We start from the raw sequence: 13,053 nt of genomic DNA on the forward strand, positions 1-13,053 counted from the left end.
GGATTACAGATGTACCTGCTTCAGACTCTCGGGTTTGGTAGGATTTCGTACCTTTGCTGATATAGATATATTTGAGTATTTTAAGGCTGTATAATGATGGTTCTCCACCTGTTCTTTTAGCTTGGCTGATTTTTGGATTCTCTACTGATTGTGGTAAGTGATATTGATTTATTTATTAGTTCTTTTTGAGTTGTGAGGATCCGTGTATAGGGCCACTGGCTTGACACAACTAATAAGGTTCCGACTGCTGGTGCGCTGTTTGTGGAAGCTTTGAGAGAGAGAGAGAGAGAGAGAGAGAGAGAGAGAGAGAGAGAGAGAGAGAGAGAGAGAGAGAGAGAGAGAGACCGTGCGTCATAGGTAATAATGCTTGGAGGCAAGGTACTTTCTTCTCCACTTCCCACTGCCAGTATTATAAATAATAATAGCATAAATAATAATAGCATGCATATATATATATAGATAGATAGATAGATAGATAGATAGATAGATAGATAGATAGATAGATAGATAGATAGATAGATAGATAGATAGATAGATAGATAGATAGATAGATATGACGGGCAGAAAAGGGGGGGGGGGGTAATAAAGGGATAGCGTAAAAAGAAATGCACAATGTATCACCAACTGCCTCACCGCTATTAACAAACAAGCATGCAACACCTGGAACACAAACAAATCCACAGGTATATAAATCAGCTAACTTCTTGTGTTGTGTGTGTTGTTGTTTTTGGGGGTTTTTTTCCCATCTTTTTTCATCTTCTAGTAATTTACTGTGGCGTTGTGGGAAAAAGAATGGGAAAGGTGATAGCATCAGATGCGTGATGTCCGGGCGTGGGCGGCAGACTGATTCATCCATTTGAAGACACCTCGGGGCAGTCTCGTGGGTTCTTCAGGGACGTCAGACTGTAGAATCATATATATATATCTTGTATAGTTAACGAGTGGTATGGGGAATATTATTGGAGCAAAAGGATTTGTTTGTGCTTCCCAAACATTTAGATCTGTGAGGTCAGTTGTGTGTGCGTTATCAACTCGGTGTGTGTTTTGCAAGAATATTTACAGAACTTCATAAATAGTTCAAAAGGTGCATAGGCATCTGCAAATATGAATTAAGAACCTCTCGTGCATGCAGACCTTTAAATGTAAATTCAAACTTGAGGGCGTATTATGGGTAAATGCCCGGGACAAATCTATAAACGCCTCCAGAGATGTTCAAATTCTTCGATTAAATCACTGAAAATAGAGACAACTGTTTTACCGTCAGTCTTTTTTTTTTAACCTGTGGTTCTTTACATTCTTTACCGTAGACAATCAAGATTCCTAATGCTATTCAATTTTAGTCCAAGTTTTTAGTAACTCATCATTTTCAATTTGTGCTTGCTGACAGTTTCTGCCGCAGGAGCAAAGGCAGCCTCCAGAAACGACTGTGGGTGAGTCACTGTTTCTTCACTCGCTTTGTGTTCTTTAATTTCTGGCCGCTGATCAAAGGTCAAGCGTTTGGTTATAGACTACAGAGAACTCATTGTATTGATAAGGCTCCTCGCAATTTTAGAGTTCGAACAATTGTGTTGATTACAGTCGAGGCAGAGTGGTTATGCGGTTGTGCAGATGATGTTTTTTGCGAGGGCGGCGGCAAAGATGAGTGCAGTGCCAAGGAATTCCGCAGTAAGTTGAATGAAATGGAACAGCGTGTCCCCAGGGGGCTGGGACTGGTGACTGGATCAGATTTCAGTCGACATGTGTGAAGGGAACCTAGGTGATAAGGAAGTGTTGGGCAGGTGTGATGATAAGGAGAGAAAATAAGTTGGTTTTGGATTCTGAACACATTTGACTGCGTGAGAGTGTGTGTGTGTGGGGGGGGGGGACGGGGACGCGAATACAGATTAAATACATGGTATGCAGAAGCAGACGGTGCAGTCTGAAAGTGAATGGGAGACTTCAAGGTGGTGTCAGGTCAAACTACATGGTGGTCTGCAGGATGATTTAAGAAATCAAGGATATGAAGCAAGAAAAGGCAGAGGCAAGGGTCACATGGTGAAACTGGAAACAGAAGAACATAGAGTTCTCGGAGGATAAAGTACATCAAAGTATTTAAAGGGAGAGGTTGTCAAAGAAAAAAGTGTGATATTCAGGGAGATGAATGTCAACAGGCTGTGAGGAGGTTGAGGACACACATGCAGACACATAGATGCGAGAGTGAGGTTTAACAGTAGGCAAGCCGTTTATTAATACCTGAACATAAAAAAAGCAAGAGGCAAAATGGAAACTGAGGTTTAACTAACATAAACTGGGTGAACTAACTCAAAACACTGAACAGCAAACCCGGAGATGGACACAGAAACATGGAGAGAGAGAGGGAGCAAGTTTGTGTGACTAAGGCTAGAGATTGAAATGTACAATGAGTAAAGAGAGCCTGTTGAGAGGGTGGAGAGTATTCTGAAAAGCTCATGAGAGTCAAAAGTGGAAGGATGGAGGAGTGTTGAATCAGGAAGTGCAGGACATGAAAAACAGACACCACTGGGTTTTTGAACAGTTTTCACTCAAAGTCTGTCATCACTGTGAGTGCTGCTATAAAGTCAACTAAATAAAGTAAAAGGTATAACATTTATTTTAAAGCATATCCAGGCACTATGCATTACTGACAATGTATGAAAGGTGCTGCGCTGCAGTGGTTTGATCCATATCGTTTCCCTTCGGCAGTGTCATTAGAAGGCATAGCATACATTTTCACTGCTTTGCAGATGATACCCAACTTTGTCTATCCATGAAGCCAGATAACACACACCAATTACTTAAACTGCAGGAATGTCTTGAAGAGATAAAGACATGATTTCTAAATTCAGATAAAACTGACATTATTGTACTTGACCCCAAAAATCTTAGGCTATGTTCACACTGCAGGTGAAAGCGCATCAAATCCGATTTTTTTGACCCTATGCGACTCATATCCGATCATGGTATGACAGTGTGAACGGCACAAATCCGATACTTTCAAATCCGATCTGGGTCACTTTCGTATGTGATACTGAATCCGATACATATCCGATGTTTCAGAAAGCGACTGCTCTTTGAACGGTCAAGTAGCATTAAATCCGTCTTTTACGTCACTGACACAAGACAGACGCCAATTATCAGCTCCGGAGAAGACATCGCGAACGCTTCCTGGCCATCCGGTGAAACTCCTGGGAAGACAATGTTGGAGAAACGTTAACATTTTATTTGTACTGCATAGTCTGCAGACTCTTACAGAAATCTGCAACTATCCTTTGAAGCACCGCTCCTCTCTAAAACAGCAATAAGGATAATTATTTTGTTATCTACATTATTATGTAGATAACAAAATAACTTAAAGCAAAAATTGGGAAACGTGAAGTCGGAAGTCTTTATATTAAGGGCCATCAGTCAAACAATACTGTTGCTCTGGGTCTAAACAGAGCGCGTTGTGTGTGACGTCTTCTTTTGCGCATGCGGGCCGCTTTGAGCGTTCACACTAGAGCGCGTTTGCGGTCGCATTTTATTTGTAGTGTGAACGAGCAGACAAAAAAATCGGATTTGATCAAAAAATCGGAATTGAGCATCAAGACCTGCAGTGTGAACGTAGCCTTAGAAATATGGTGTCTGCCACAGTGAATAAATGGACTCAAGCGCAGGACTTTGTTGACCCTGAAGATGAACAGTTTATTTACAATGTCACCAGGTGCTATATACAAAGATGCAAGGGGAAAGGGGCTCCAGGGAATCCGGGGAGGGGGAAGGAAACACTCCACACTCCTGTTCGACCACACACGCTACTCGTAAACCACTTGCGCTCATGAACACACTCCAGGGATAAACAGGTCCAGGAAGATCTATATACAAGAGAGCACAGTTTCAAGCTAGGAAAGCACTAGAGACAAGAATAAACAGCAAAGAGCTGGGGCTACACTGACCTGTGTCGTGCAACGATCCAGCAATGACAAATACTGAGCTGTTGTCTTAAGTAGTAGCTGGAATGGAAGTATAACAAGCAGTGGGTGAGTGATTATTTGCAGGTTCGTAGGCCAGAAGCGGGAACTTGCAAGGAGTTCCACCCAGGCAGAGGAGAGGGAGGGAGAGAGAAACAAGAATATTAGAGTGATGCTGAAAAGCTAGTTCATGCATTTATCACTTCTAGGCTTGACTACTGTCATTAATTATTATCAACTTATCTTAACAACTCCCTGAAGTGCTTTCAATTGATCCAAAATGCTGCAGCAAGAGTACTGACAGGGACTAGAGAGAGCATATTTCTCCTATACTGGGTTATTTTCATTGGCTCCCTGTTTGATTCAGAATCTAATTCAGTAGTACCATATCACTCCAGTAGAGAAGACTGTAGGCTTACATGTGGATCCTGGAGTATTTAAAAGTACAGCATTTGAATAAAGTGAGTACACTCCTCACATTTTTGTAAATATTTTGTTATACCTTTTTATGGGACAAGATTGAAGATATGACACTTTGATACAATGTAAAGTAGTCAGTGTACAACTTGTCTAACAGTGTATTTAACAGTGTATATGCCTCTCTAAACAATTTAACACACAGCCATCATTGCCTAAACCACTGGCAACAAAAGTGTGGAGGGTCATCCTTTCGGTGCTCAGACAATACACCACACAGCATCAAATGGCTATTGTCCCAGAAGGAAGCTTCGTCTAAAGATAATGCACAGGAAAGCCCGCAAACAGTTTGTTGAAGACAAGCAGAATAAGGACCTGGATTACTTGTGGTCTGATGAGACCAAGATAACATTATTTGGTTCAGATAGTATCACGGCTGTGTGGTGGCAACTAGGTGAGGAGTACAAAGACAAGAGTGTCTTGCCTGCAGTCAAGCATGGTGGTGGGATGTCATTGTTTGGGGCTGCATGAGTGCTGCTGGCACTGGGGAGCTATAGTTAATTGAGGGAACCATGAATGTCAACATGTACTGTGACATACTGAAGCAGAGCATGATCCCCTCCCTTCAGAAACTGGGCCATAGGACAGTATTCCAACATGATAACAACCCCCAAAACACCTCCAAAAGACCGCTGCCTTGCTAAACGAACTTAGCAAGGTACTTAACTGGCCAAGCATTTCTCTAAAGCTTAAACTCTACTGAGCATCCGTGGGAAGTCCTCAAAGGGAAGATGGAGGATCAAAAGGTCTCTAACATCCACCAGCTCCAGTATGTCATCATGGACGAGTGGCACCCCGTGAAGCTCTAGTGAACTTCATCCCCAACAGAGTTAAGGCAGTGTTGGAAAATAATGGTGGCCACACAAAATATTGACACTTCGAGGACAGCTTGGACATTTTCACTTAGGGGTGTATTCACTTTTGTTGCCAGCAGTTTAGACATTAGTGGCTGTATGTTGAGTTATTTTTAGGTGACAGCAAATTTACACTGTTATACAAGCTGTACACTGACTACTTGATATTGTATCAAAGTGCCATATCTTCCATGTTGTCCCATGGAAAGATATATTTGTATATTTACAAAAATGTACTCATTTTTGTGAGATATTGTATAATGGGAGGCAGAGCCTCCAGCTTTCAGGCCCCTCTTCTGTGGAACACGCTTCCAGTTTGGATTCTGTAGACAGACTCCCTCTCTACCTTTAAGACTAAAAGGCAGGGAACTTAACTTTCCTTGACTTTTCCTTAAAACTTTCCTTTTTGAGGAAACATATAGTTAGGGCTGGTTCAGGTGACCCTGAATTCTCCCTTAGGCCATGTCCACACTAACACGTTTTCGTTTGAAAATGCATCCTTTTGCCTCCGTTTTGGTCTTCCGTCCACACAGAGAGTAAAGATTAATATCAGTTTGTACATGCTTCAGATAGCTTTTCTTCAAATTCTTTAATTCTCACTCGCTTTTGCAGCTTTGTACTTTTGTGTTACTCGCAGCAACAACTCCACCTCTTTGTTAGTCCATTTAAAAAATTCGCTGCTTATCCTCAACATTTTGCCGCGACGTTTCAAAGAGCCAGAAAGTAAATAAATGACTGACAGAAGTGAGGTAGGTTGAATCGTCTTGTGTTTCACGCATGTGCAGTACTGGAGCATTAGTGTTTTCGCCTGTTTCAATGTGGATGAATAACTCTGTGAAAACGAATGAAAACGATAGTGTGGAGTGTTTTCAGACTTATACATCATTTTCAAATTTATCCGGGCTAGTGTAGACATAGTCTTAGTTATGTCACAGTAGGTCTAAGCTGATGGGGGAGTCCCATGACGCACGGCGTGTTTATTCTTCACTGATATTTTTCACACACAATATTTGTCTGTACACTACTCTGCATTTAATCAGTGGGAAACTTTTCCCTCCCACTGTCACCAAAGCGCTTACTCACAGGGTGTCATATCATTGTTGGGTTTTCTTTATTTTCTTTTTATTATTGTAGGGTTTTTACCTTACAATGCAAAGTGCCTTGTGGTAAGTTAAGGTTGTGATTTGGCGCTATATAAATAAAATTGAATTGAATTGAACTTTTATTTATACTATAGGGAGGGCCATCTTTTTAAGCAGTAGTACAGTAAATTACCTTGTATATTGTATTTTACAATGACAAATAAATGAACCATGAACTTTGAATGGATTAGTAAGGAGGAAGAGAAGACAGCAATGAAGAGGCTGAAGAATGAAAGGTAGTTGGTTCAGATGGCGTACCTGTGGAGGAATGTGAGAAAAATAGAGAGGTATCCTTGTACTAACACTCTGAAAACAATGTAAGCTTTGAGAGTATTGATGGAGTGCCAAGGTGCAACGAGAGGAAATGTGATACTGTATGAAGAAATCAGGAATTCCAGAGAAAGATATGAGGCTGATGAAGAAGATCTATGGAAACAGTGAGACAATGGTGTGTGGTAGGAGTGACAGGTTCATGGTGGAAGTGGGATGAATGTCAGGTGTGATTTGGGACAGAAGAATAGCAGCAAGAGTGAAAGGGAAGGTTTACAAAATGGTAGTGAGACCCACTATGATGTGGTGCCTAGAAAAGGAGACAGTGGCACCTAAAAGAACACAGGAGGTTGACATCCAGGAGGCAGAGTTAATGGAAAATGGTAAATGGACTGATACTTCTATAGTGCCTTTCTACTCAATATGACCACCTAAGGCACTTTCTACTACAAGATGATGGGGTAGTCTGTTTCACATCTTCAAAGAATCAGTTGAGAATACATAAACCTTTTTGTTTTTAATCATTAAGCTTTAAATTGTAAAATGTCCTGTAAGCTATAATGGAAATAACTAAGGATAAACTGCCTTATTAGAAGAGTGAGGAAGATGTATGGTAAAGGGGCATGGGTCAGATTCAAACCTGGGCTCCTAGCCATACATCAAGTGGTCACCTGCTCATCCCAGAGAGCTAAACCAGTACCCATGAGCTTCTACATTTAACCCAGTTGGAAAGATGTGATGGAAGACATACTAAGACAAGTTAATGTAAAAAAAATTCTGAGAAACTTCGACTTTGAGCTGGGATTTTAAGAAGTACCTTCCAGTTTTTGACATTTGGAGTAGAGGGAGGTTTTAAAATGTCCTATATTCAGATAAATTTTATGTCAGCACAGCAAGGGTGGAGGTGTTAAAAATACTATAAACAGCTTATGGGTATGCTCCTGTTGCTACATTTTAGTGTATTTTCATAGTTGTCCAATAGAGGGCATTAGTACAAAGGTTAAAGGGAGTAGTCTCTCTAGGTTTGACGGTGTAAAACAGCAATTTTCTGTATGCACTGTTAAGTCTATGGAATTTACTGTCATTGATAATAGGCTTTGGTTATCTGTGCTTTTCAGAAAAGACTGCAATGGGACAAAGTATGACACACAAGAAGCTGCTTGCTGTGGAAACAAACTTTACCCAGGGGCGAGTCTGTCTTGTTGTGGAAAGGAACCTTACAATCCTGAAAAAGCAACCTGTTGCAAAGTACAAGACGGAAACACTCTCAGAGGTAACGAACTTGAAATCTAGCTAAACTGAAACTGAAATTTTGACTTTGTAACTGGCCAATAAAGAAAAGCACCTGAAGAGCACCTAAATTAAAAATCTTAATAGAAAATAAGTTAAAGAGCACAAAAACTCTTAACCACCTTTCTGGCTTTATGAAGCAGTTGAATTGTACCGCTTTAGACTAAAATTTGTTTTTAATACAGAATTTAATTGACTGAATAAATTGGAAGTTGACTGTATACACCCCCTACTCTGGTAAAAAAAAAAAAAAAGTCATGGCAGATACTGTAATAAGAAAATCATTACCCAGTTATGGATAGCTATGTTTGAACTTTTTGGGTGCTTGTTGTTGTTATTGTAAATTAGCATGCTTTTTGTCAGAGCGCAAATGAACAGAAAAAGAACAATAAAGTAATGATGGGAAGTCTGGATTCATTGCACACATCTGTATGTGTTCATCTGCTATCACTAAGTCAGATGTTTCCATTTATTCAGAGGTATTGCAACATTTCTTTTTTTGAACAACTGTGGGCCATTTAACACTTAACATGACACTTTCAGCTGTTACACTGCTTCTAGTGTTTGTGTCTTTATTATACAGCCAATGTTACTCATGGTCTGAGTGAAAAGGTGTCCAACTGCTGTGGGCTGAAGCCCTACAACCCTGTCAATGAAATATGCTGTCAATCAACCATCACTGCAAAACCTGGACTAATGGCTGAATGTTGCGGTAAAGGTGAGCAGACACACTGATGAAAAACATCACATTAAGCATATATTATATAATTAAAAGGCAAAATTCGAAGACAGACAGTGTTACAAACAAAAAACAGGACTTCTTGAGAGTTGTGATTTTCTACTGCAAAATGTACTTATTTTATGTAAGTAAGGAGAAATAGTGGAAACAAAAGAAGATGGATTTGTGGTTCTAGATGTTCATTTGAACATACGGTAATGTTGTGTAGAAGGATCCCTCATTCTTCAGTAGAACAAATATACAAGTGGAAAAAATATAATCAGCATCGGCAGAATGTTGCAGAGGCTTATCAGCTTAGTTATGGTTGAGGCCAAAGAGTTAAGAATCTCCATGGTATTCTCCACAGAGGCTTTTGCCAAGGACAAGCAATTGTGTTGCGGTGCAAGTGATAATAAGAAGATTCTGGTGAGAAATTCCAGTTTCCACCGGTGCTGCGGGCACAACCAGTATGATAACAGGACTCAGTGCTGCTGTGAGAATGAAGGTGTTCTGGAGGTACAACCGAAGGATTCATCTTGCTGTGACAAGAGCTCCACTACAGGTAACTCATTACTTTGTACATTTACATGTCAACTGTGGGTGACTCATTAGTTTGTACAGCCAAAGGAGTTTGCAAAGAAAAGCGTCTGGACTTCTTTAAGTTACTTGAAGACGTTTCACCTCTCATCCGAGAAGCTTCTTCAGTTCTAAGGTCAAATATTGGAGAGTCCCAGATATAAACCTAGTGGGAGTTTCCCCCCACAGAGGGACAAAAGGACCCCCTGATGATCCTCTAATCGCCTGAGCCAAGGTGTGAAACTGGGTGTGGGTCCCAATCAGCCAGAGTTTCGGGTGAGTTCATTGTGAAACCTGGCCCCACCTTATCATGCGAATTCCTGAAATCAGATGGCTCAGGATGTGAGTGGGCGTTAAGTGCGTCTGGGAAGGGAACTCAAAACTGGATTATAGATGGCAGACAGTTGGTGTCGTAAACCCCCGCCTCTGTTCAAAGATGGTCGCTCACAGTGGACATAAATGGCTTCTTTCACTCCTCTTTCAAACCATCTGTCCTCTCTGTCCAAAATGTGAACGTTAGCATCCTCGAAAGAGTGTCCTTTGTCCTTAAGATGCAGATGGACTGCTGAGTCTTGTCCTGTGGAGGTGGCTCTTCTATGTTGTGCCATGCGCTTGTGAAGTGGCTGTTTGGTCTCTCCAATGTAGAGGCCGGTGTATCAGAAAAACTCAGGAGGGTTTTCTCCAAGCATGACATCCCGGTGTATTTCAGACCCAGCAACACGCTCAGACAAAAACTGGTTCACCCGAAAGACAAAACGCCAAAACACAGACTTAACAATGTGGTGTATGCTGTACAGTGCAGCGAGAAATGCCCAGACCTCTACATTGGAGAGACCAAACAGCCACTTCACAAGCGCATTACAGACTAACTAATAAACCTGCCACATTTGTGTGTATTTTTCTCCCTTAATTTAGAACTCTATAAATGGTAAATGGCCTGTATTTATATAGCGCTTTACTAGTCCCTAAGGACCCCAAAGCGCTTTACATATCCAGTCATCCACCCATTCACACACACTGGTGATGGCAAGCTACATTGTAGCCACAGCCACCCTGGGGCGCACTGACAGAGGCGAGGCTGCCGGACACTGGCGCCACCGGGCCCTCTGACCACCACCAGTAGGCATGGGGGGAAGTGTCTTGCCCAAGGACACAACGACCGAGACTGTCCAAGCCGGGGCTCGAACGGGCAACCTTCCGATTACAAGGCGAACTCCCAACTCTTGAGCCACAATCGCCCCACAAGCGATACCATATTTTATAAAAGATCTGCCATGTCTACAGTGCTGTTGATCCTCCAATAGTTGTCATATAGCAATCCAATAAAATCCAGACTCATAACTGGAGGTGATGACTTTGTCATTTCCTCTACAGCTTTCCATAGTTGCCTCAACAAACCAAAGCAACTATAGTGTCAGATAGCTGTTGTTTTTTTTTTACAAACGTCCACAGAATATTGTTTAAACTGAACTAGAGCTAATCATAAGATAATCATTTTACAGTGAAAAGCAGTATTGCAGGATATACTGTACGAGAAACACAAACACAAAGCTAAACATGAATTAACTATGACTGAAGTATAAGTCTTACAGTTTTTAGTATCTGATTCGTTTTCACAGGAGTGCATAATGTAGGAATTCTGCATTGTGGTCCGAATGATAATAAGAAGAGTCTGGTGAAGAATTCCACTTTCCACCAGTGCTGCGGTCACAACCAGTATGACAACAGGACTCAGTGCTGCTGTGAGAATGAAGGTGTTCTGGAGGTACAACCGAAGGATTCATCTTGCTGTGAAAAGAGCTCCACTACAGGTAACTCATTACTTTGTACACTTACATGCAAGCTGTGTGTGACGAATCCAATAAAAACAGTTGCACTTGTTGTCATATTGTACATATGAGTCTTAATGCACATCAGACTTTGGTGAGAAATGTATTTGATTGAGTAAACATCATAGAATTAAATACTAATTAATAAACTTGCCTTTAAAAAAGATCTGCCATGTCTACAGTGTTGTTGCTCCTCCAATAGTTGTCTTACAGCAATCCAATAAAATCCAGACTCATTACTGGAGGTGATGACTTTGTTGTTGCCTCTACAGCTTTCCACAATTGCTTCAACAAACCCAACCAACTATGCTGTCAGTTAGCTGTTTTTCTCAAACCTCCACATAATATTATTTAAAATGAGAGAGCTAATCATAAGATAATCATTTTACTGTGAAAAGCAGCATTGCAATTATTATTTTTACGGTTTTCTCGTACAGTATAAGCTAAACATGAATTAGCTATGACTGAAGTATAAGTCTTACAGTTTTTAGTATCTGATTTTTTTTCACAGGAGTGCAAAATGTGGGAATTCTGCATTGTGGTCCGAATGATAATAAGAAGAGTCTGGTGAGGAATTCCACTTTCCACCGGTGCTGCGGTCACCACCAGTATGACAACAGGACTCAGTGCTGCTGTGTGAATGAAGGTGTTCTGGAGGTACAACCGAAGGATTCATCTTGCTGTGACAAGAGCTCCACTACAGGTAACTCATTACTTTGTACATTTACATGTCAACTGTGGGTAACTCATTACTTCATACACTTACATGTCAACTGTGGGTAACTCATTACTTCATACACTTACATGTCAACTGTGGGTAACTCATTACTTCGTACACTTACATGTCAACTGTGTGTGACGAATCCAGTAACAACAGTTCCATTTTTTTTTTCATATTGTACATATGAGTCTTAATGCACATCAGACTGTGGTGAGAAATGTATTTGATTGAGTAAACATCATAGAATTACAGACTAACTAATAAACCTGCCACATTTGTGTGTATTTTTCTCCCTTAATTCAAAACTCTGTACAAGCGATACCATATTTTATAAAAGATCTGCCATGTCTACAGTGCTGTTGATCCTCCAATAGTTGTCATATAGCAATCCAATAAAATCCAGACTCATAACTGGAGGTGATGACTTTGTCATTTCCTCTACAGCTTTCCATAGTTGCCTCAACAAACCAAAGCAACTATAGTGTCAGATAGCTGTTTTGTTTTGTTTTTTACAAACGTCCACAGAATATTGTTTAAACTGAACTAGAGCTAATCATAAGATAATCATTTTACAGTGAAAAGCAGTATTGCAGGATATACTGTACGAGAAACACATAAACACAAAGCTAAACATGAATTAACTATGACTGAAGTATAAGTCTTACAGTTTTTAGTATCTGATTCGTTTTCACAGGAGTGCATAATGTAGGAATTCTGCATTGTGGTCCGAATGATAATAAGAAGAGTCTGGTGAAGAATTCCACTTTCCACCAGTGCTGCGGTCACAACCAGTATGACAACAGGACTCAGTGCTGCTGTGTGAATGAAGGTGTTCTGGAGGTACAACCGAAGCATTCATCTTGCTGTGAAAAGAGCTCCACTACAGGTAACTCATTACTTTGTACACTTACATGCAAGCTGTGTGTGACGAATCCAATAAAAACAGTTGCACTTGTTGTCATATTGTACATATGAGTCTTAATGCACATCAGACTTTGGTGAGAAATGTATTTGATTGAGTAAACATCATAGAATTAAATACTAATTAATAAACTTGCCTTTAAAAAAGATCTGCCATGTCTACAGTGTTGTTGCTCCTCCAATAGTTGTCTTACAGCAATCCAATAAAATCCAGACTCATTACTGGAGGTGATGACTTTGTTGTTGCCTCTACAGCTTTCCACAATTGCTTCAACAAACCCAACCAACTACGCTGTCAGTTAGCTGTTTTT

The 13,053-nt window shown here is 40.6% G+C and overlaps 1 protein-coding gene across 1 annotated transcript in view; it reads left to right on the forward strand.

The window, feature by feature from the left end:
* The window catches only part of LOC308401565 (uncharacterized protein), a gene marked incomplete at its 3' end in the record, with an annotated part of 20,484 nt that continues 7,431 nt past the window's right edge, over positions 1 to 13,053 (forward strand). Inside the window, exons 1-9 of the mRNA XM_080889839.1 lie at positions 1 to 37; positions 121 to 153; positions 1,388 to 1,430; positions 7,806 to 7,960; positions 8,561 to 8,695; positions 9,063 to 9,257; positions 10,891 to 11,082; positions 11,612 to 11,803; positions 12,516 to 12,707. Coding sequence (XP_080745965.1) covers positions 10 to 37; positions 121 to 153; positions 1,388 to 1,430; positions 7,806 to 7,960; positions 8,561 to 8,695; positions 9,063 to 9,257; positions 10,891 to 11,082; positions 11,612 to 11,803; positions 12,516 to 12,707 — 1,165 coding nt within the window. The 5' untranslated portion in view covers positions 1 to 9. The remainder of the gene's footprint in view (positions 38 to 120; positions 154 to 1,387; positions 1,431 to 7,805; positions 7,961 to 8,560; positions 8,696 to 9,062; positions 9,258 to 10,890; positions 11,083 to 11,611; positions 11,804 to 12,515; positions 12,708 to 13,053) is intronic.

Source organism: Rhamphochromis sp. 'chilingali' (genome assembly GCF_963969265.1).
Source record: "Rhamphochromis sp. 'chilingali' genome assembly, chromosome: 8".
Classification (NCBI taxonomy): Eukaryota; Metazoa; Chordata; class Actinopteri; order Cichliformes; family Cichlidae; genus Rhamphochromis; species Rhamphochromis sp. 'chilingali'.